Source organism: Malaya genurostris, chromosome 1 (assembly GCF_030247185.1).
Source record: "Malaya genurostris strain Urasoe2022 chromosome 1, Malgen_1.1, whole genome shotgun sequence".
NCBI classification, from domain to species: Eukaryota; Metazoa; Arthropoda; class Insecta; order Diptera; family Culicidae; genus Malaya; species Malaya genurostris.
The window spans coordinates 97315120-97337913 of NC_080570.1; the positions used below are offsets into that span (position 1 = coordinate 97315120).

At 36.6% G+C, this 22794-nt stretch overlaps 1 protein-coding gene across 7 annotated transcripts; it reads right to left on the bottom strand.

The window, feature by feature from the left end:
- Positions 1 to 1220: 1220 nt before the first annotated feature.
- LOC131425199 (tektin-3-like) lies at positions 1221 to 21873 on the bottom strand. 7 transcript variants are annotated; one of them, XM_058586864.1, is made up of 8 exons: positions 21619 to 21684; positions 20814 to 21194; positions 19911 to 20378; positions 8621 to 9448; positions 7937 to 8046; positions 7477 to 7648; positions 1644 to 1780; positions 1221 to 1574 (listed from the first exon to the last, which is right to left on the bottom strand). In XM_058586864.1, the coding sequence occupies exons 3-8, from the start codon at positions 20013 to 20015 to the stop codon at positions 1346 to 1348; spliced, it is 1581 nt and encodes a 526-aa protein (XP_058442847.1). In that variant the 5' UTR covers positions 20016 to 20378; positions 20814 to 21194; positions 21619 to 21684; the 3' UTR covers positions 1221 to 1345. The 7 variants fall into 7 exon arrangements, with proteins under 7 accessions (XP_058442847.1, XP_058442848.1, XP_058442846.1 ...); XM_058586865.1 differs by having other exon boundaries at positions 20814 to 21077; positions 21619 to 21633; XM_058586863.1 differs by lacking the exon at positions 21619 to 21684 and having other exon boundaries at positions 20814 to 21577.
- Between the last annotated feature and the right edge of the window lie 921 nt (positions 21874 to 22794).

Here is a 22794-nt window from a genome sequence, read left to right on the forward strand (position 1 = left end):
CTCGTATATGAGCAAATTGTACCGGGTTGCAGCATACATTTTATTATTTTGATGAGAAGTTTTATCACATTAATCTATCGTATGGGTTGGACATTACATGGATTCCAATGAACAATGAAAAAATATTCAACTTTCACAAAGATTGAATGTCTGTGTTTGGCAGCCTTGTCGAACCAATTTTATTTCTCTCTCCTTTTTCAGAATGCTATCAGAAACCAAAGCGAAAAAAAATGGTGGATGCATTGAAACTGACTTTGTTTCACATAAAAATATAAGACTTTATTTTTATCGCGATAACATATATGTTTTTATGTACTAATCTCATCTAAACTAAATTATCTAGACTCTGTCACGGTAGATCTTTTATACAAGCCTCCAAAGCCGAGATATTCGATGAACAAATAGAGGTATGCATTTTCGAACGTTCCAATTTTCAGCAGTTCTTCAGTCAGAAAAAAAATACAACACGACCGCTAAACTCAATGAATCATTCTGAAAATTTCACAGAATATTCTCGACTAAATTTCGAAGACATTGTCAGGTGGGTTTTTCTATATTCTGCACCGTTTCCAAGAAAATTTAATTTGAAACGGGAAAATAGCAAAAAACACATCACTTTACGATACTGTCCTCAGCCCTTAAAGGGCCGAGATGGCTCCTTTGCGGAATTCCAGATGTTGCAAAAAATTCTTTCGAAATACAATCGCCAATTTTAACCACAAGATACACGTGATTCCTGAGATTGTATTCATCGAAGGACGTTTGTACCAAAGTCAAGTCTATCCAATTTTGCAATTGTGATGTCATGGTTAATTTTTTCGAAGGCGGAGGAAAGATCGGTGTTGATGACGATCGTCTGAAAATCATTTGACATAACGTTGGCCACGTAAGATGTAAAGGATGAGAGATTGGAGGTTGTGGAACGCTTAGGCATAAACCCGTGTTGGGAATCATCGATATATTGCTTGTAATGGTTGAAAATTGGAGTCAGTATTACTTTTTCGAACAGCTTGGGGATAACGCTTATACAAATAATACCACGGTAGTTGTTGATACTTCTCTTGTCACCTTTCTTGAAAATGGCAAAGGGGGGCATTTAACCCGGTAGAACATTTCTTTAAGATGACTGGTATGCCGTCTGGGCCTGCAGAGATGGAAGACTATCATAAACATGTGATTATTTGCTGATCGAATAACTTAATTAAGTATATGATTGAAAATCGTTTAGAGCAAGCAAATGTCTATCTATATTATGCATAATCTACATGGTATAACAATAATAGTACATCCATGGTAAGGTCTGTGCTAAGAGTTACATCCGAACAACTTACAATATGCCGAAGATTTAATATTTTATCGTATTATTTACTGGAAAGGATCGACGGAGTCCCATGCATTTTTCTCTATCAATAAAAAGTGCGTCCACTTTCTGCTTGAGATTGTTTTCAAGTTGGGACTTAGTTTTAAGCAATTGTTGATGCTGCGCCTCTGCTTCCTGCAATTTACGATGCAGAGTAGCGACAGAATCCTGGATTGTGCACACTTCTTCCACCAAACGTAAATGGGCGTTGTCGCTATTGGATGTAGTATGGTTAGAGATATCATTTCAAAATAATAATGTTATAATGAAAACCATAACTTACCGACACATTTCAATTCCCGGACGGTGAGCGCGTGCTTCTAGTCTAGTTTGAGCCACCCTCATCGGGTTAGATTTGTCGTTCACTGCCTTTCTCAAGAGCTCAATATGTTTCTCAACGTCGAAAATCTCTTGCTGAGTCTGGAATGGTAAAATTATTATAAAACATGAAAATTGGCAATATAATAAAAAGAGACTGACGATACGAGGACTGTACCTATAGTCATATCATCATTAGACTAGCTACAGATTTGGTGTAATGATGTCTTTCTCATATTTGAAAAATATCACTAGAAGATTCTGAAAAGGTTTTTTTTTCAATTTCGAATAGAATAAGAAACTTTCTAATACAACCTTTACAATTTCAATTTCAGTTATGTCAAGTTAATAAGAATTTTAAAATGATCAAACACATTTTACCTTACTACGAGATTTTTGTTTTTTTAACATACTCACACACACATACACGCACAGACACACACATTGCTCTACTCGATGAACTGTGTTCTATATCATTAATATAGAACATTTATCTCTCTGAACCAATTTTCACTAGTAAATTTTTCAAGTGATTGCATAAACTTTCTACATCAGAAAGCCAAAAAGTGTATCTTTATAGAAGAGCATCGTTATCATTATCTTGTAATAACAATAACAAGTAGGTACTAATTGAATAAAAGAATTAGAAATTTACATTTTTTTCACCTGAATAATATAAATTTTAATGTGGCAACCCTGAACACTATACGAAATTGAACAAAACACCCTGCAAACGGAGCAAAGCCGCACGTATCGGCGCGTACCAGTTTTGCATCGTCATTTTGAATGACGATTTAAATGTTTTGACACTCATCCTATAATTTCGGAACTGGAAGTCGGATCGAGATGGAATTGCACAGTGTATTTAAAGACAATGAAGGCTTTAATTTGAGTCGTGATTCGTGAAAATCGCTTTGACCGTTGCTGAGAAATCGAAGCGAGCTCAGTTTTTGGAGCTTTTCTCCACTATTATCGGTGCTTTCGAAAGCAGAAACCGGGGACTAGTAGTCCCACAGTAGTTTTATATATTCACTAACTAACAAGATCTGCCTACTAGATGAATTAAGCAATAAGTTTTATAAAAATGTGCACCTCGTTTCGCCATCGCTTGTGAAAAAACACTCATGAAATTGAAAATTTTCACTAATCGCACTATAACACCGAAACCGGAAGTCGGATCTGGATCAACTTTTAGGAAACTTTTCAAAGAATTTTAAGACCTTTTATTTACTTATTAGTTTGTGAAAATCGGTTAAGAAATTTCCAAGAAAATTGAGTGCGCATTTTTTAATAAATTTGCAGTATTTCCTTGTAATTTCGGAACCGGGAGTCGGATCTAAATGAATTCAATTCAAGATAATCGTTCGAGGCTATAAAACCTTTAATTTGAATCTAGGTTTGTGAAAATCGGTTCTGCCATCTCTGAGAAACGTGTGTGACTATTTCCGAAACCGGAAGTCGGATCCAAATGAAACTTTGTATGGGACTTTAAGACCTTTCATTTGAATCTAAGTTTGAGAAAATTGAGTGACATTATTTGTCACATACACGCATACATACATACACACACATACACATACAGACATTTTGTGATCTCCACGAACTGAGTCGAGTGGTATATGACACTCGGTTGTAAAGTCGGTTTTCACAGCGATTGCATAGCCTTTCTATGTGAGGAAGGCAAAACCATGCAATCTACTGTTGCAATGATTTCCAGTTGGTGTAAAAAGTAAAGTTCATGTCTTCTCGTCCTACAAAAAAAAATGGATTTACAAAGGTGAATGATATCCTTATGATAAAAATCATATTGAATAACTAATAGGGAAAAGCTATCACTGACCATCCAACTGAAATCTGGACAATGTTAAATTATTTCAAAATTCATATTTATCCATATCCATAAGAAAAAACCTGTTCAAATCCACCTAGTGATGTAATGATGACTTTCTCATTTTACTAATATTTTCAAAAATGTCACCAGAAGATTCCGTGAAGAATTTTTTTTTCAATCTTGAATAGAATAAGAAACTTTCTTTGGGTATAAACTAATATAACCTTTTCAAATTGTAAACAGTTATATCAAATTGATAAGAATTTTTCTTTATTTTGCATCGTCGCACTATATGATTAAACACACTTTACCCTATAGTTCTGAAACCGGAAGTCGAACCCGGATAAAATCAAACAGCAACCTATAAGACTGTAGGAACTTTTATTTGAGCCTGTTTGTGGAAATCGATCAAATGATGTGAAAATTGAGTGAGTCTCGTTTTAAACTTTTTGGCTACTACTTCTGGTACTTCTGGAATCAGGAACTTGGAACCAGTATAACCAAAGTCGGTTCGTTTAGTATGTAACTAATATAACCTACAAATTGAATCAGTTTTAAGCCAAATCTAGAAGACTTTTACTCTTCGTCGCTCTAAATGACGGTGTGAAATTCAATAGCAACCTAAAGGACTACGAGATTTTTTTTATGAGTGACATTATTTGACACATACTCACACCCACATACATTGCTCAGTTCGATTAACTGTGTCGAATTATATAGAACACTTAGCCTTTCGGGTCAGTTTTTCAAGTGATTGTATAAACTTTCTATTTGAGAAGGGCAATAAGTGCATTTTTATTGAAAAGCATCGTTATCATGATCTTGTAATAATACTAACAAGTAGGTACAAATTGAATAAAAGGATTACAAATTTACATATTTTTCACCTGAAAAATATAAATTTTAATGTGGCAATCCTGCACGCTATACGAAATTGAACAAAGCACGCTGTGAATGGAGCATAGCCGCACGTACCGTCGCGAACCAGTTTTGCATTGTCATTTTTTTTCGATTATAGAGGTTTTAACATTGTTGTCATTCACCTCTTCGGTCCAGAAAAGATTTTTGACCCTATGTGCGGGGGTTGGGAATCGAACTCAGGTGGGCAGCGTGAAAGGCATCGACTTACCCATCACGCTATACCCGTTCCCCTGCATCATCATTTTGAATTTGAATGTTTTGACACTCATCGCCCTATAATTTCGGAACCGGAAGTCGGATCAGGATGAAATTGCACAGTATATTCAAAGACAATGAGAGCTTTAATTTGAATCATGAATTGTGAAAAACGGCTTGACCGTTGCTGAGAAATCGACGGGAGTTCCGTTTTTTGAGATTTTCTTCACTATTACCGGTGCTTTCGGAAGCTGAAACCGGGGACTAGTAGTCCTATAGTAGTTTTATATAATCACTAACTAATAAGATCCGTCAACTAGATCAATTTAGGAGTAAGTTTAAAAAAATGTGCACCTCGTTTCGCCATCGCTTGTGAAAAAATACTCATGAAATTGAAAATTTTCACCAATCGCACTGTAATACCGAAACCGGAAGTCGGATCTGGACCAATTTTTTGGAAACTTTTTAAAGAATTTCTAGACCTTTTATTTGCTTCTTAGTTTGTGAAAATTGGTCAAGAAATTTCCGAGAAAATTGATTGCATATTTTTTCATAAATTTTCACATATTTCCTTGTAATTCCGGAACCGGAAGTTGGATCCAAATTAAACTCAGGAAAATTGTATAAGGATATAAGACCTTTCATTTAAATCTTAGTTTGTGAAAATCGGTTCAGCTATCTTTGAGAAACGTGTGTGACTATTTTTATCCTTTTTTTGGTGCATATCACCCTGTAATTCCGGAACCGTAGGTCAGATCCATATGAAACTCAGGAACTTTGTATGGGACCTCAAGACCTTTCATTTGAATTCAAGTTTGTGAAATCGGTTAAGCCATTTCTTAGAAAATTGAGTGACATTATTTGTCACACACACACATACATTCATACACACATACACACACAGACATTTTGTGATCTCGACGAACTGAATCGAATGGAATATGACACTCGGCCCTCCGGGCCTTGGTTCAAAAGTCGGTTTTTCACAGTGATTGCATAACCTTTCTATATGAGGAAGGCAAAAAAACAACTTTTTAATTCAAAGAGACGAAATTAACATCTTCTTAGCGGTTCAAGTTGAACAGTTGAGGTGGAGATCTTTTATATAATGCTTTCATGTTCGACACTATGCAGATCATTATTTTCTGTGGCGAATCTTACTTTAGAATGGAACTGGGTTATTTTAAAAAGAAACTTGGTATCCCTTGAAGCTAATGGTAATTGAATTTTATTGCGGAAGTACTTGTGGCCAGAGATGGCATTTCACCAGAGTGATCTTCTCAGTGTCGAATAGACAGCATTTGATTGTGTGCTTGTGGTTAAAGCAGCTGGCGCGAGTGAAACACATTCTCTTCGCATGAATCGCTCACACGCGCTCTCGTCTGAATACACCCAAGTGACCACTGGCGCGTGACGGTGAGCGAACACTTCTGTGAACTTCAATTAATAGAGAGTAGATCTGGCCTTGCTATGAAAAATTTGCAAGGAAAATCGAAAATTTTACGATAAATTGTTTTATTTTGCTGATTTTGCGTGTCCACGCTTCATCTACGAAAACTATACAGCAGAGTGCTCACCGGCGTGTACACCTCTGTGAAAGTATCTGCATCCACCTCGGAGAATTTATTAGCTAATGCTTTAGCACTTTGGTGCGATTCAGTGGAAGAGGTAAAAGGAAATAAACAAACGCACTCATGATGTGTGCACACTCTATACAACAGTGGTGTATAAATGTGAAAGAGAAAAGCTCTCGTTGAAGTTGTCAGTGCGAGGGGAGAAATTTTGCTTGTTCTTCGTCACACAGGGGAGATAGACATCTCTGCTTGTGGCAATGCTCTTTATGACCATCGCAAAATCGTCTTTTTGTTCAAATCATTTCAAAATCATTGTAGAGAAAATTTTCCATTTGTGTGATATGTAAGATGAGGATGAATTTTGTTTAATAGTTGTTACTCTGGATCGGTGGCTGAGTACACAAATCGCTTAGTAGTATTATTATTGTTAATAGAATCATAACCTATTGCAACTAGCCATGTAAAAGTACTAAATGCTTGAAAATATCTACAAAATCTGTTGAAACCTGAAATAATGTTCCGCAGTAATTACAATCACAAAAGATTGACTTTTATCAATTATCGCAAAAAAAATCAGAAATCAAGGATAAGTGAGATTCTTTCGCAGGAGTTGAGAATGTAAAAATATTGCAGCAGAATAAACTATCTCACGAAAAGAGCCACTGATGAAAAACGCAGAAGCAAATTTTTAAGCTACTGTTCGCTGAATGTTCAAGAAAAAAACTTCAGTTTATTCAGAAAAATGTACTAAACGAGCTGATATTTGTCTTTTTAATTTTCGCTCAACCACCACCGAAGAAAACTGCATTTGCGTTTTCCTAAGATATTAAATTGTCGGTTATTGTCGATACAGATACAGATAGAATTCGAAATTAAAAAATATATAGCCGAGATAATTGTAGCTAGTCCTAGAGCTGTCTATCAATTGTGTGTGCGGGATATGTATGACAGTTCGTTGCGAACTGGTTTTAAATCGATTCATCGATGTTTTTTTAAAATTTCTATAACCTCGTTTTTTTGCAGCAGTAACAACAATTCAATCACCTTCAATTAAATCTAAACAAGTAAACAATATTAGTAGTTGAGATAGAATAATTATGTTGCTTTCAAGTGGATTTGCATTCATTGTAACATGCAGTAAAAATATAAATATATAATTATATTATTCGTCATGTTTGAATACTGGATGCAATATATCGTAGCGGGGATTGATTGAGAAACATTTTTACAAAGTAGTTATGCCGGTGCTGTAAACCGTATTAAAAATATAGACTCACTTTGTGTAGATGCAATTGCATTTTACTCTTTGCTTCGAGCATTTCAGATGATCGGTTGTTGAATGCATTGTTTGTGTTGCTCCAGCAGTCCCAAACAGATGTGGCTACAGCATTGATGAGGGATTCAGCGTCACTTCGTAGTTGGCAGGATTTTGAGCGTTCCGAGTGTGAGCTTTGATGATTTTATGGGTGGAACATCGGGGATGAAAAAAACAAATAGTGTACGGTTAAAATCCGTTCAAATAAACCTTCATAAATTACCGCAATTACGAGTGCGATTATCTCGTGGCGAAAGGCACGTTTCCTATCACGAGGAAAAACGGGATTTTCACGCAGCACACAGTAGCTGAGTCGGAAATGGTGAGGTAGGGATACGATTCAGATTGGAATCGGTTCGGTTGGTGCAATGCCAATAATAAATCAGATAGTTCTGGTGCGAGAAAGGTAGCAAATTAATTACTTGTTAATGCGAGTACTGCTGGAACCGGACCACGTGCTTGGGGTACTAACAGTCGGGTCATATTTTTCTATACCACCGTAGTAATTAATCCCGCGGCTGTAGTTATTCAACTGCAAACGAGACAGATGAGAGAGATAAATTAAAGAGCTCTGATTGGTGATATTGCACGTGGTACGTGTGTTTTATACATTTTGTTTTAATGTATCAATGAGGAAACTGTTTTTAGAAGAAAATTTGGAACAATTTGGAATCCGTAAGTCTGACTTTACACGGCTTACGCGTTGTTTAATTTTCAGTATCGTCCTTGTGCGATGCTTCCGCAGGAGAAAATTCCACATGCAATCAATAATGTAATTTACCTTCTGCCCTGGAAGTGCGAACTCTTGTTCAGTCTTCTAATATTTTTTTTCTCAAATTGTCATTTCTGTTATTTCATTCCAAAGACTTTCTCCCGTCACGTAAGTGTTGTTTTTTTTCATTGAAATTTTAAGATTAGTCGGGTGCTAATCTTGGTTTAACCAGAATGATAAATATGCATGAAGAATAATACAAAACGAAAGAACAAAGAAAACAAATAGGATTCTCCGCTAGTGACTCGAGAGTTGGAACTTTGTGGATTATTTATTGGCTTTTTTATCCTGAAAAACGCTCAACTTTGAATCCCTAACATAAAATTAACCTTACCTGATGACACAATGAATCGATCCCCAAGGCTGATTCCTTATGGCTGATGTCATCCTCCAGTGAGTGTTGCGCGGCTCGACAATCAGCCAGTTGTTTAATGATTCTTGCCAGCAATTGTGATAGTTTTTCCTGACATGATCGCAGATTGTCCACCTCAACAAGTAGGCTTTTCTCGACGTGATCATGTACCAACTCGATACTTTTACGCCCTTCGCGATGATACAGGCACTCTTGAGCGATGTGCAAGGGCGGCTCTAGATCTTGCAAAGCTTTCTGCACGTTCCGCTTCGTATCTGTGAGTTGAGCCGACTCGGCAATCAGTTTTTCTAGTTCGGTTGCCAACTCATTTCTCCAGAATGTGATGTCGGTTATGCGTTCTCCTAGACGCCTTGCTGCATCTCGCTGACCTTGGGAGGTTTTCTCATCTGTTTCTCGCATAAGTCGAACCGCTTCCGATCGTACCTTCTCCGCATAGTTTCGATTCTTGTCCGCATCGGCGTACGTCGTGACGTTTGATGTGGTCCATTCGTTTGGTGTATAACGGGTGTAGAGGGCAGCACGGGCAGCATGTTGGGGATTTCGTTCGAAGCCGGTGACAAGATTTGGAAAGGTAACTGGATCGGCGCACATGGCCGCTGGAGAATAGGAAGAGGCCACCAATGAATTGCTAAGCGGTTGTTCGTGGAGTGGAGTAACTTGTACTGCTTCGTAGCCCATTGTCGGTCGCCACGGATGAGAACGAGGTGTTTGATAGCAGGTCCCGGTTCGAGCTGGTGGACCGGAGATTTGTTCCATATTGTGTGTTGCATGGGTAGTTGTACTCCAAGGCTATGGAAATGAAATAATGAAATGTGAGGTAAATGCTTAGTAACATTAGATTAGGAGGTTTGTTGAGGTCATGATTGAAGGTTTCTAGAAATTTTTTTTTAAAACGATACTTGTTAAATACCCGCAAAAGAACTGCATTCCGTCATGAATGAAGTAAACTTATTTTTTTGATTTGAAATAAATGACATAAAATATCCTTAAAAAATTGTTTATTTGTGAAAATCACATGACAAATGGCGGGGTTGTTCAATGTCCTTAAATATGATACATCCAACTGACGCACCCTGTACATCTTTTGCATCGTTACTTTAAACGACAGATTGAAATATGTCACCCTGCATCGGAACTGGATATTAGTTCATATGAGACTCTACCCTCTGGGCCTTGGTTCGAAAGTCCACTTCCCTAGTGATTGTATAGCTTATTGATATGAGAAAGACAAACCCGGTTTTTGAGCACTACTTCCGGTGGTTCGGAACCGGAAATTGTTGAGCAAGATTGCATCTCATTGGGCCAGGAACTAACAGACACGAGATTTGAAATCTGCATTTGAGACGTCATTTTTATGAAATATGTAAATTTTTAACTCCTCATCCATTCCGACACAGGAAGCAGAATCCAGATAAAATTCTAAAGTGTTTGTGCTATCAAGCCAGGGCGGTGAAATAGATTTAATCCAGATGTGGAGTGAAAATGTGCTGGTGATAGGTTGGAGGGGAGGAGCGGTTTACTGGTTAAAGGTGGAATTCCACACCCATACATTTTCCAGGTGTGAAGTTTAGTATTTTCCCAATAGGGCTTCCACCGCCCCTGACAATAGCAATTGTATCATAGCGCAAACGGGGCCTTATATTTGAATGTATGTTTCAGGAAATCGTTCAGCCATCTCTGATCAATAGATTTGAGTTCCATTCTGACGTTTTCAACTATTTTGAACGATGGTTCTAGAACCGGGAAAAGGAGTTTTTCATACCCTTCAACTAAGGAGTCTTGTGAACTAGTAGAATTTTTGACTAGTTTTGAGAATCTCGCTTCTCTTTATGTCATCCTTGTAGAAATTCAAACGAATTGAAACTGACATTTTTGATAATAATCACCCTATAATTCCGAAACTGGATGTTGAATCACTACAAAATTCTACAGCAGTCTATGGGACCATGATAACTTTCATTTCAATTTAATTTTATGGAAATCGGTCTAGATATTTCAGAGAAAATTGTGTGTCATTACTTCATATTTTCAAGACATAGCGCACTAGAACTCAGCAACCAAAACCTCAAACAAAAAAACTAAGTTCTAACTTAGTTTATGAAGATAACATTTGGATCATATTTATTGGAATTTTATTACTTGGACGGGAATTCTAACGTTTGCTTTTTAAAAAATGGGCTTAAATTGCCGATTTTTCATGGGATCACTTTCACCCACACTGACGAAACTACCCATGCAGCATCAATCATAGTAACCCATGAGTCAGCAGACAGAATTTGACAGCTCTATCAGTCGATAGCAAAATAGTGCCGCAACTACGCTCAGGAGTGTGTGCGTTTAAGGTCTGAGGACACAGAGCCACGTGTTGAGTTTTAAATCGACCACGTGGCTCGCCCAATTCCCTTTGCGTATCGTATTTCTCTTGTACTCTCTCGTATATGAGCAAACTGTACCAGGTTGCCAGCATACATTTTATTATTTTGGTGAGAAGTTTTATCACATTAATCGATCGTATGGGTTCGACATTCATGATTCCAATGACCAATGAAAAAATATTCAACTTTCACAAAGATTGAATGCCTGTGTGTTTGGCAGCCTTGTCGACCCAATTTTATTTCTCTCTCTTTTTTCAGAATGCCAGCAGGAAATCAAAGCGAAAAAAAATGGTGGATGCATTGAAACTGACTGTTTCACAGAAAAATACAAGACTATTTTTATCGCGATAACATATATGTTTTTATGTACTAATCGCATCTAAACTAAATTATTTAGACTTTGTCACGGTAGATTTATGATACAAGCCTTCGAAGCCGAGATATTCGATGAACAAGTAGAGGTATGCATTTCCGAGCGTTCCAATTTTCAGCAGTTCTTCAGTCAGAAAAAAATACAACACGACCGCTAAACTCAATGAATCATTCTGAAAATTTCACAGAATATTCTCAACTAAATTTCGAAGACATTGTCAGGTGGGTTTTCTATATTCTGCACCGTTTCCAAGAAAATTTAATTTGACTACCACTTTACGGTAGTGTCCTCAGCCCTTGAAGAACGGTACGCCGTCGCGTAGAGAACGGACATCGTTCGGCACTTTATGGACGCCGGATACGTCCGTTCCGGCATTTTCAACATCTTGGCAATATTAGATAACAATTAGTGCATCGACAAAAAGCCCGGTTCCACACGGCCGACGACCCTGAGCGACTCGAAGCTCCAAAGGAAGTTGAAGAGGAAGACCGATATAAAAGTGGCTACATCGCTGTGAACAGGCAAACAGTAAAAAAGTACCTGGCAAACATGAACATAGATGTCAGGAAGCGGAAGTCGCGCCAACTGGTTTCGGAGCTGCAGGCAATGATGCAACGGTAGCGGCTGAATAAGATGGTCAACTCGATTTTCTCTGCGAATCACGACGTGGCGGTGGTGATGGATGATGAAACTTATCTCACTCTGGATAGCAAAGACTGGCAGGGCACTTCGTATTTTACTTCCCCCACTAAGGAAGTGAGCTCCGAAATAAAGTTCATTTCACACACCAAGTTCCCCAATAAAGAGCTGCTGTAGCTAACAATCAGCGAGAAGAGGATGTCAACGCCGCTCTTCTTTTGCTCCGCACTGACCTTAAATGGTGAAATTTATAGTACGAAATGCCTGCCGGAAGTTGCGAAATATCATAAGGGCAAAAACGCGGTGTTCTGGCCGGATCTGGCGTTGGCACACTACTCGAAGCGATCGTTGGAGGAGATGGAGCGGCTGAATATCGATGTGGCACCCAAGTCGACGAACCCGCCCAGTGTCCCCCAGCTGCGCCCTATCGAAAATTTCTGGGGCAATCTGAAGCGTAAGATCTACTCCTACAATTTTGTCGCGAAAACTAAGGAGGAATTCATAATGTTTTCGTCCGTCATGGCAAATGTTCTGGTTAACTGCCGGAAGGCCGCTCGCAAGGACGTAGATTTTTTTCGCAAGTGAGCTTAAATAATTACTTTACGTGGGAAAATTATCTGTCTTAGCTTTTTTATCTCCATTCAAAAAAAGTATACTTTTTAAAATGAAAATGTTATAGAGCTTTACAGAATCTGCATTCTAAAGCGAATGCTTTTGACTGAATATCATAATTGTATCGATAAGGAAATTGAGGAAACAATCATGTTATATAACTATCGTGGTTACCACATTTACATAAGGAATAAGTATGTAAGTTAAAAAAGGAGTCAACATTTTCGCTCTGTGTGATATCAACATTTGCAATTTTGTCCAATCAACATTTTAAATTACCATGACCAGCTTGTTGTTTGATTACGCTTCATATTTGAGAAATAATAGCACCGAATGAAAAAATTCACGGTGAAATTCATCTATATTTAAATGAAGAGAAAATAAATTTTTGCGTGAATATTTGCTCTACTCCAGCTGATAATTCCAATGTAAATGAGAAAGCTTTCGTCCCTTCCGTTGGCACCTGTTCAAAGAATACAATATTAAAAAAGTTTACCTCAAAACAAGTCCCAGATCGATAATTTTAGATTGCAAAACTTCGATCGTACACGTACCTAGTATTTATGAATGAACTGTCCGGTTTCATTTCGCTACTGCTTACTTCAAACTGTGGAGGAGCGGAATTGAAAATAAAAAGTTTTTCGCTTGACTTTTCCCATTTTCGAAACAGGCGCCGAAAAAAGTTGACCCCATTTTCGATCCGTTTAGCTGTCGCTAACTATTGGTTGACACGGTCGGGCAAGGTGAAGTAGACAGGGAGATAGAGAGTGGCAGGTCTCCCAGGTGATTGGCGCTATTTATTTATTTGCTCGTTAAACTGGAACTGCTGATGAAGTGGTGAATTTGATCGCGAATGGCAAAATTCCGTCGCATTCCCGTTTTAGGGGAATACTCAATCACCCAAAGAGAGTCATGTAGATACAAAAGCAAATTTTCACGAACAGTAGCGAAAGTTAGTATGGCAGTTTATGGTGTGGAATCAAAAAATAATTGAATATCAAGGGGTATGTCAATTAAACCGTTATTTTGTACTACGTTGTGATTATCAGACACTCAAACATATTAAAAAAGACCTTTGGTTTGCGTTAAATGTTTCAATCGTACTTTAGGTCAATGTCTGATCGTCCTTCGTTGAGAGAAGCAGTGTTCAAAACAAACTTTTTCTCTAAAAGTTTATAGCGCGCCCCTTGATTTGAGAACAATTTTCTGGCACGTCCCATGGAGCAAGTTGAAAAATGGAAAATTGATAAAACAATCACGCCCTTAATACCTTCGAGGATTCATTTTTTTTTGCAGAATTTTTTCTCCATATTCCCTCACAACTACATCAAAGTTCTCACTTTAAGTAGAACTATGGCTTTAGGTATCTATCATTCTAAGTAAAATTGAGTAGTTATCACGTCTCATCCGTATCATATTATTAAATATTTACTTGCACTTCGTAAGACATAGCCGATGCGCTATATCGGATCTTGTTATTTCTTCTTCACAGGAACATCCCGGCCAACAAGTAGCAAGCTGTTAATCCAATTAAAACATAAGAAGATTTTCACATTGCTTTTCACACACAGTGCACTATTATCACATATTTTGACCAATTCCGAAAAGAAACTCCCATACCCAACAACGTGCTAGCAACGAATGAATCTAGAGTTTGTTCGTCTTCGATGTTTCAGTTTGGGCAGGGTTAGTTTCGTTGTATTGGATGTGGATCCGAATTATGCTACTGTTGCTTATGTAAATCCAGTTTTATGGTGTTCCGTTTATGCTAACAACAGATATAGTTGTTCGATTACACAATTACTAGTGAGCGGGCGTGAGTCAGGTTGGCCTTCTAGTCGTTCTATTTACGAAGAATGTTTGCTCGATAGCAAATTATTGAACACTCGCGTACTCTCCCGCAAAATATTAAGGTCAGTTACATTGGGCATTTTTGGTATCAGATACCGGAAACATAGGATCGTCATCATCATGAGAGGTCGCAAACAGTATCTAACTTTTTGGCTGACAAAGATTTAAGGATTTAATTCTTGGATGTAAAACATTGAAGGCAGGTTGTAGATGCATGCATGCTCGAAGCATATTCCTAGAACTATGAACTAATACCATGATGTTAAAATTTTTGAAAACTGTACGTACGTTTGTTGTACAGAATCGAATTATATTCAAATTTGAAACAAAGCTCGATTCATAAACGTCATGCTTTAATCGATTTTTTATGGAGGTGCAAGGTACTTTTCACAGCCGGTAATAGATTTATGGGTTAGGTTCAAAGACGAAACGTACAGAATATTCTTAATAACTGAAATTATACTAATCTATTACATTCGGCAAAATTTCTAATTGAAGATTAGTACCGCGTTTCCAACCATTCTAATTGTTATAAAGTTAGTAAGTACATAGTTGTGTAAAGTGTGCAGTCTTGGCATTACATTCCTTTTGTGGACCTTTCTGTTTCAACAGACTTCGCAGCCGATTATCAGCATTTAGAATCATTGCATGGCAAGTATTAGTGAGATGCAATAATCAAACGTAATCAAGTAATTCTGCAGCTCAAACACTGTCCAGACTTCTGCAAAGAGCTTCTATAGCTGTAGTCCAAGAATCATATTTTGAAATAGGAATCTTCTTTGACGAACATGAAATCTTAGTTGATTTCAACAATACTGGTATAAAATTTTGACGTGAAATGCTTTGAGCATGCATACTTTCAAATAATGCTATCGATATATATATATATATATATATATATATATATATATATATATATATATATATATATATATATATATATATATATATATATATATATATATATATATATATATATATATCAAAATATCTCCGTTCACAACTCGAGATATTTGTGCTATCCCGATTAGACTGACTATTGATGGCATAGACAAGAATTTTGTCTATCGAGCACCGGGGAACCCCGGTCTCGTGTTCTTCACTTCTTGGAAAAAACACTTTTTGGATGCTCTTCACTTTTTATATAAATAATTTTCTTTGTCAAATTTTAGCATTATTCTTGGTTTAATAATTGCATTATAGCTATGCAATAATAAAATAAATCATATTATCATAAAACACTACCCACTATCTCAAAGTCGGTCTCGAAATATCTTCATTAAAACCATGTTGGTATTGAAAGCTTTTTATAAAACTATTTTTTGTTAGTCAGTTTTTTCAATCCCTTGAAAGATTTATATTTCAACATGGCTTCCAGCTAAAATTCATGAGTTTGGCTTGCGCAGGTTAACGTAGGATCAAACAACTATTGTCAAAATCACTGCTAACGTTTGTATGGGATATTTGGGCAAGTGTTTTGTTGTATTCCATATAAACATATTTTTATCTTTGCGAAACTTTTTTTCGTAACAATTCTTTGAGAATTTTAAATGAAGGACGTTCGCCAAAACAGTTTCTCTTGAAAGAAGATCGATTGGGTCAGCCTGCTGCTGGTCGTTTGCGTTGGAGCAAAATGTAACGAAAAGTGAACAACGATGGGGTACATTATGCAAAATCAGCCCTTTTAATGGCTAAAAATATTATCTAAAGAACTATTAAGTTTGCTTTTCTTTGCAAATCGGAGGTAAAAATCTGTTTAAAATAGGTATAGCTGTTTAGATTTGATTTTTGGTTCCGGAATTATAGGGTGATATGTGTTAAAATATGAAACGGGACGTTCGCAGAAACAGTTTCTCTTAAAAGAAGATCGATTGCTGGTCGTTTGCATTGGAGCAAAATACAACAAAAAGTGGACAAAGATGGGGAACATTATGCTAAATCAGCCCTTTTAATGGCTAAAAATGTTATCTAAAGAACTATAAAGTTTGATTTTTGTGAATCGGAGGTAAAAATCTGTTTAAAACAGGTATAGCTGTTTGGATTTGATTTCTGGTTCCGAAATTATAGGGTGATATGTGTTAAAATATGAAACGGGACGTTCGCAGAAACAGTTTCTCTTAAAAGAAGATCGATTGCTGGTCGTTTGCATAGGAGCAAAATACAACGAAAAGTGGACAACGATACAATTACTATACAATTTGTTTTTTTTTGCAAATCAGTTTCGTGCAAATCTAGAAGAAATTGATTAGCTTTGTGAACTTTTCGCAGCGTAAAATTCGCACCAAATGAGTGCGAATAAGGACAGCATTTGTCTGCTTCGCGTTCGAGAAAAATGCTCCGAGCAGTGTTTATTGTCGTAAAAAAAAGAATTCCACAATTTAGCTTTTCATAATCCCAAAAATGAATCTCCTACAGCAATTTGATAGTTTCTTTCACTGAACTATGCAAATCCGAAATAATCGGCATCAACATTCTGTATGTTGCTAGTTTTTGTAAACTCAGTTGTTCCGCGTTATTTAATTGTGTGGTAAAAAAAATTGTCGACAATAAGTCAAACCTTAGTATAAATGCACCGATACAATTCTTTTTTCCACATTCCAAATAGGGATTATAGTAACAAAAGATTGTTTTAAATTCAGCTGGTCATTTTATACGGCTCCGTAGATATAAAGTAGGCGGTGTAAAAATATCAAATTTAAGAGTATTTACGCTTTTGTCATAAAGATATGCTATGTACTTCCTGTTTCTTTTCAATGAACAGTTTTTTTTAAATCCCACATTAATAGTTATGATAATACGAGTCACATCACTAGATGTATCTGAGTCTAGCAGTTCAATTTAAGCCGCTAAGCAGACGCAAAGTTTACGCTATGTACAGGGTGCTCCATCTTTTATGTATTGAAACATTAAATAACTGTGAGAAAAAACAACCGATTTCTATAAGTAATATATTTTCATTCAGTTTGGTTCCTTGCAATTTTTTGGACTAGTTTTTAAAAATAATATTAATTAAGTGGTCACCTTTACTAGCAATTCAAAATGACTCTTTTTTATGAGTTTGCCATTACTTTTTCGAGCATCCCGCGTGTTAAAGAGTACGGATGTTTGTCTTGGTTCAGATAACCTCACAAAACGAAGTACGGGGAGGTTAAATAAATAGTATTGTCATATGGTGCCTTTTTATCATGATATTTTCCCATATGCATATTTCGATGTAAAGAATCACATTTCAGCGCGTTGTTTCGGTGTGAAGCGATCAATAGAAAAATTGTATAGAAATGACATTTTCTAAAAATATCTGATGCAATCACTCGATTGGGAAATGAGAAAATTATTCGGCGTTTACATACCGACCTAAAAGATGGAGCACCCTGTATGTATCACTTTATGGGTATTGCACCGAGGTGAAATATCCTTTCTGATGGCTCGGGCGTAAAAAAGTGAACACCTGCTCGCCGCAGAATTCGAACATTTAGGGATTTTCTAGTTTGTGCAATAAGCACATATTCTATTTCGATTTAATCATGTTTCGCCTTCGGCTAATCAAAGCTTGAAGCAGTTCAAGTTGTACTATTTTCTCCACCTAGTTCAATCAAAATCGCTTAGCAGACGCAAATTTTCATTCAAGAAACATTTGTCTGAGATATGGTCTTAGAATGGTGCTTAGTTCAGTGGCGTACCTATACAGAAAAAAATGAAGTTTACACGAAATGTAAATAAATAGCACTGTGAAATAGACATCAGTTGAATAGAGAATCTGATTTAAAACCATGATTGATGTAAAATTAAATTTGAATCATTGATTTTTCAATAAACAAGACTATTCGTTTTAAAAAATGTTTAGTTTTGCTTTCAAAGTACATTGAAAAATAAGGACTTGTAAAGTAGTTTTGCATTCAATTGTCTGCTCCAAATATGGGCATGAAAATTGATGTAAATTCACAAAATATTTTATCTGTGTCGTAAGACTTGTACCCGGAGCTAAACTTGATTGTGCGCTCCATCGTTGGTTTAGTGAGCAAAAAAGTAAATCGGGATTGGTTTTAGTGAGTAAAAAAAACCTGTTTTCATCTATCTAGTAGTGTAATGATGTCTCATATCAATTATATTCTCATACATAACATTGTGGTATTCTATTCCAAATGTTTCTCTTCGATTTTAGAAAGAAACTAAACAGATCGTTTTTCTAGTATAACCTACAGAATGAAACAGTTCTCTGATCGTTTAGGCCATTCACAAGGCAACGAAGTAGGTACTTCCGGCACAGGAACTAAAGAACCGGTTTAATCGAAGTCGGTTCGTATGGCCATCAACTAACATGACGTATAAACTCTACTAGATTTTATGAAAATTTTGAACATTTCATACGATTTTAACATAGTATTCTTAACGACGGTGTAAATTTGGTTGAATTTTCTTAATATTTTCGTAGGAACATAAGATCTTTTATTTCAAAAGAGAGGGAATATCGGTTCTGCCATCTCTGAGAAATGTGAGTGAGATCCAGTTTTGAGTATATGACTATTATCTCCCATCGTTAATCGAAAACCGGGAACCAGGACAGCTGCGAATCGGTTAGTTTGGCTGTTTACGGATAATAGCTACCAATTGGTGTAGTTTTGAGGCCATCTTAGAAATTGTTTTACGTGTTTTGTATCGCCGCTATAAGTGACGGTATGAAATGTTTAACACACTTTACCTTATAATTCTGGAACCGGAAGTCGGATACGGATGAAATTCAGGAATCTCGTATGGGACCACTAAATCTTTCAACACGGGAACACGAGACCTTTCATTTGAATCTAAATTTGTCAAAATCGATTCAACCATCTCCGAGAAATCCTAGTGAGATTATTCGACACATACATACATACACAGCTATTGCTCAGCTTGATGAACTGAGTCGAATGGAATATGAAACAATTTTTACTTCTCGGGTTTTCAAGTGATTGCATAAGTTTTCTATATGAGAAAGTCAAAAAAGGTTCCAAGGATTGATTTGCCGCACCCATAAAAACTTTAATTCCCCCTACATAGGCCACTGGGTATAGTGGATTATCCATGTGAGAGTATTTTTACAAGTCTCCACTTGACTCTCTTTCAATTTGGTCGCAACAATCCACACTGTCTCTGTTACTGTCATATGATATAAGCCATATATTACTTATACAGAATATTGGAAATTTCTCTCACCAAGCGCCGACAGATAAGCTTTATCCAGAGTATAACAAAGACATACTTTGGAATTGGAAGTTTTGTTCGGTTTCAGACCACTTACGTCTGAAACCGAACAAAACTTCCTATTCGTTTCTACCACAACAGAAATTGAAAAAGAATTTTTCAGAAATTTCGCATAACAAATTTGCCTAAACTCTCCAACATCATCCACTAACGATCTTACCAACGGGACACTCGATTTTCGGCTGGAGTGCATGAAGGTATCTCTATGCAGTTCCTGAGACGATATGAATGCTTCATAATCAGAAGATCCTTCCCAACACAGCATTTTTCCTTCACTTGAATGATGATCTACTATACATTTACCGTATCACATTATAAACTTGCAGAAATACTATAGAATCAATGTGTCTACAGGGTTCGAAATGCGGTTCTATCCAGATGCGACTGCTATTTTCAACTAAATGTTGGCTGTCTGAATAGGAAGCTGCTTGGATATGACCCTATTTACTCTGAGCCTTCGTTGGAAATAGGTACCAGGGTGTGAGAGAGAGTTCCTAACAGTTTTAGTTGCGATGGAAAGCTTTTTCCAGTTGCCTTAGAATTGCAAACTTTGTTTGGTTGTTGTTGGCTATGTAGTTGGAAATATTTGATTGCAAAATGTGGAGGTCATGCAGCTCAATTGAAACAGCTGTCAAAATGAAAAATGATTACCCGATCAAAGGATTTTCACGTTGAAAAGGATGAAAATATTTGTGATTTTGTTTAAAGCATATGAACGATACAATATTAATTTACATAAAAAGCTCCTATGTAGATTATGATACAATATGTATTTATAAATAGAATTTATAACGCGATACAATGATGGTTGAAAGGTTTGCTAATTTCGTTGCAAAGTAGATTATTCGTACCATGACCGTAGGGCTCTTGTACCAATAGTTATCTCATTAGTTGAGTCACCATGTTATTTTGTCGATTACTCAATTATGTGATAAAATCGAATACAATATCTTTGCATCGGCTCTAAGAAGCAATAGCACAAAACAAAAAGTCCGGAACATGTGTGATATTGCTATTTTAGCGACACGATAATTCGAAGCGATTAAACTTATTTTCATCTTACCCTTCAAGTAAATCTATCGAACAGAGTCAGCATATTTCACACTACCTAACTAAAATAACACAAATAACTTCGCACCCGTAATCATTTTGACGGATTTTGTTGATTCTATCGAGTCCTCCTTACCGACTACATAAATTCAAGTGCATTATATGTATAGGATTCCATTGCATGAATATAAAAATATATCAATTTGTTATGAAGCTCCAGCTGTGCTTTTGCTGCCTGAACCTGTGTTGGTTCGCATGAATTAAAACTAATGGGTTGCTGCAAGTGAATCGACGCTGTTTTCATTATAAATAACCGAATTATTATTTATTTCTGTTGCTCTCTAAACAAAGGTAAGCCACATTGCACTGCTATTCCATTTACCAAGTAAAAACCCTGCAGTGAGATATGCAGATACGGAGTAACTCAACATTAGCTTTTAGAGAACAGTATTGTATACTAAATATTTGCTGTTTCGTTACGAGCAACATTTCCGCCCTAAGCGATATTCACCACCCATCGGCCACATTGGAATATTGCGAGTGTTATGAAAATGTTCATCTTGATTCTCAGTAACGGTAGTAGTCAGTTATGCGCCATATCACGCGCTTGTTCGATTCACAATAGCTATGGCTAATGCTGAAAGGGTTTCGCGGCCATGTTTACTTCGTTCGCAATAGTTCTCATTGAAGTTCGTTTATTTTGGCACTGACAATAAATAAAACCTCGTTCCATCGGCGATGGAGATCATGTAACAAAAATAAAAGCACTTCTGTATTGGTTTTAGAATCCTTCTGTAGTTTGGCGAGCAAAGACTAACCGATTAAATTTCACATTGCAAGTTTCAGGTTCAATTTACGTATAGTTCATTAAATTTTCTCAATTTACAGAACAAAAAATTGCAAATAAAATAAATTGAACTGCCACGGTTTGTTATTCATTGCGCCACTTCCAAGAATCTAATTGATTCAGAACATCCACAATAATTGGTTATAGTTTTATGAAAACAAAGTTAACTAAGCACTCTTTCGCTTCCTTAGACCCACGAAGACAAAGCCAAACCACTGCACTCTCGTTGTTCCATTATGTTTGTGATATTCCAAAAATATCGATAAAACAAATTGCTGCCACGTAAAAAGTGGATCACCATCAGCCTCGGAGCATCGAGTGAATTACTGTAATGGAAGAGGAAAGCATAAAAAAGAGCGTATTCGAGCTGTATTGAACGAGCTTTTGGAATCAGGGTGGTGCACTTTGATACTCAGTTTTACATCATTTTATAAATTACAATAATTAAAGCTTCCGAGATTTAGTAGCTTAACATGTTATAAATGAGCGTCACAATCAAATGCAGTTGGCCCATGAAGCGTCAGTTCATGAACGGATATAATAGTCTATCAAGTGATTAAATGGGAGAATGTTGATGAGAGAGATGTCGTTGGGAACATGACATGGCGACTTTTTACATTATTTTAAGTGGTTTTCATTTTTGTTCCATTCTATCTTGCCATTGTTGCAATAATATAAACAGGAAAACCACCCCAATAGCGAGAGTTCCGTTTATTAAGCTAAACCTAAGTATACCGCGTTCTACCTGAAATAGAACCAACAAAACTCTACAATATAGTAAATGTAACCACAGACTAACAGACAGGACACTCAAATTAGATTCTTCAATCATTTTAACGGTCTTTTCGAATATTCCTTTATTTGGGACAGTACTCACGTGTGTCATGATGGCGCCACGTTACCCTATCGAAAACATCCTGTCTGTCATCTAGACTGTGTTTATTTTTTTCATTTACCAACAGAGTTGCCATTCATACAGAATTACCTGTAATGTATTGATTTGTTTACGTCCATGCGAATTTCATGCAGGATACAGATTTAATACATATGGCCAAAACTATTTACATAATTGTGCCTATTTCTCATCCTCCAACGCAAGACAAAATCGAACCCGTTTTGTTACAATATTTACTTGCTTCTGGTCTGC

Bases quoted from the DNA above. Each gene is read 5' to 3' on its own strand.
- LOC131425199 (XM_058586864.1), bottom strand. From the start codon at position 20,015: ATGCTGTGTTGGGAAGGATCTTCTGATTATGAAGCATTCATATCGTCT. The intron at 9,449-19,910 runs GTAAGATCGTTA...TCATTTCCATAG, and splicing joins GAAAATCGAGTGTCCCGTTG to CCTTGGAGTACAACTACCCA. The intron at 1,575-1,643 runs GTAAGTTATGGT...TACATCCAATAG, and splicing joins CCGGGAATTGAAATGTGTCG to CGACAACGCCCATTTACGTT.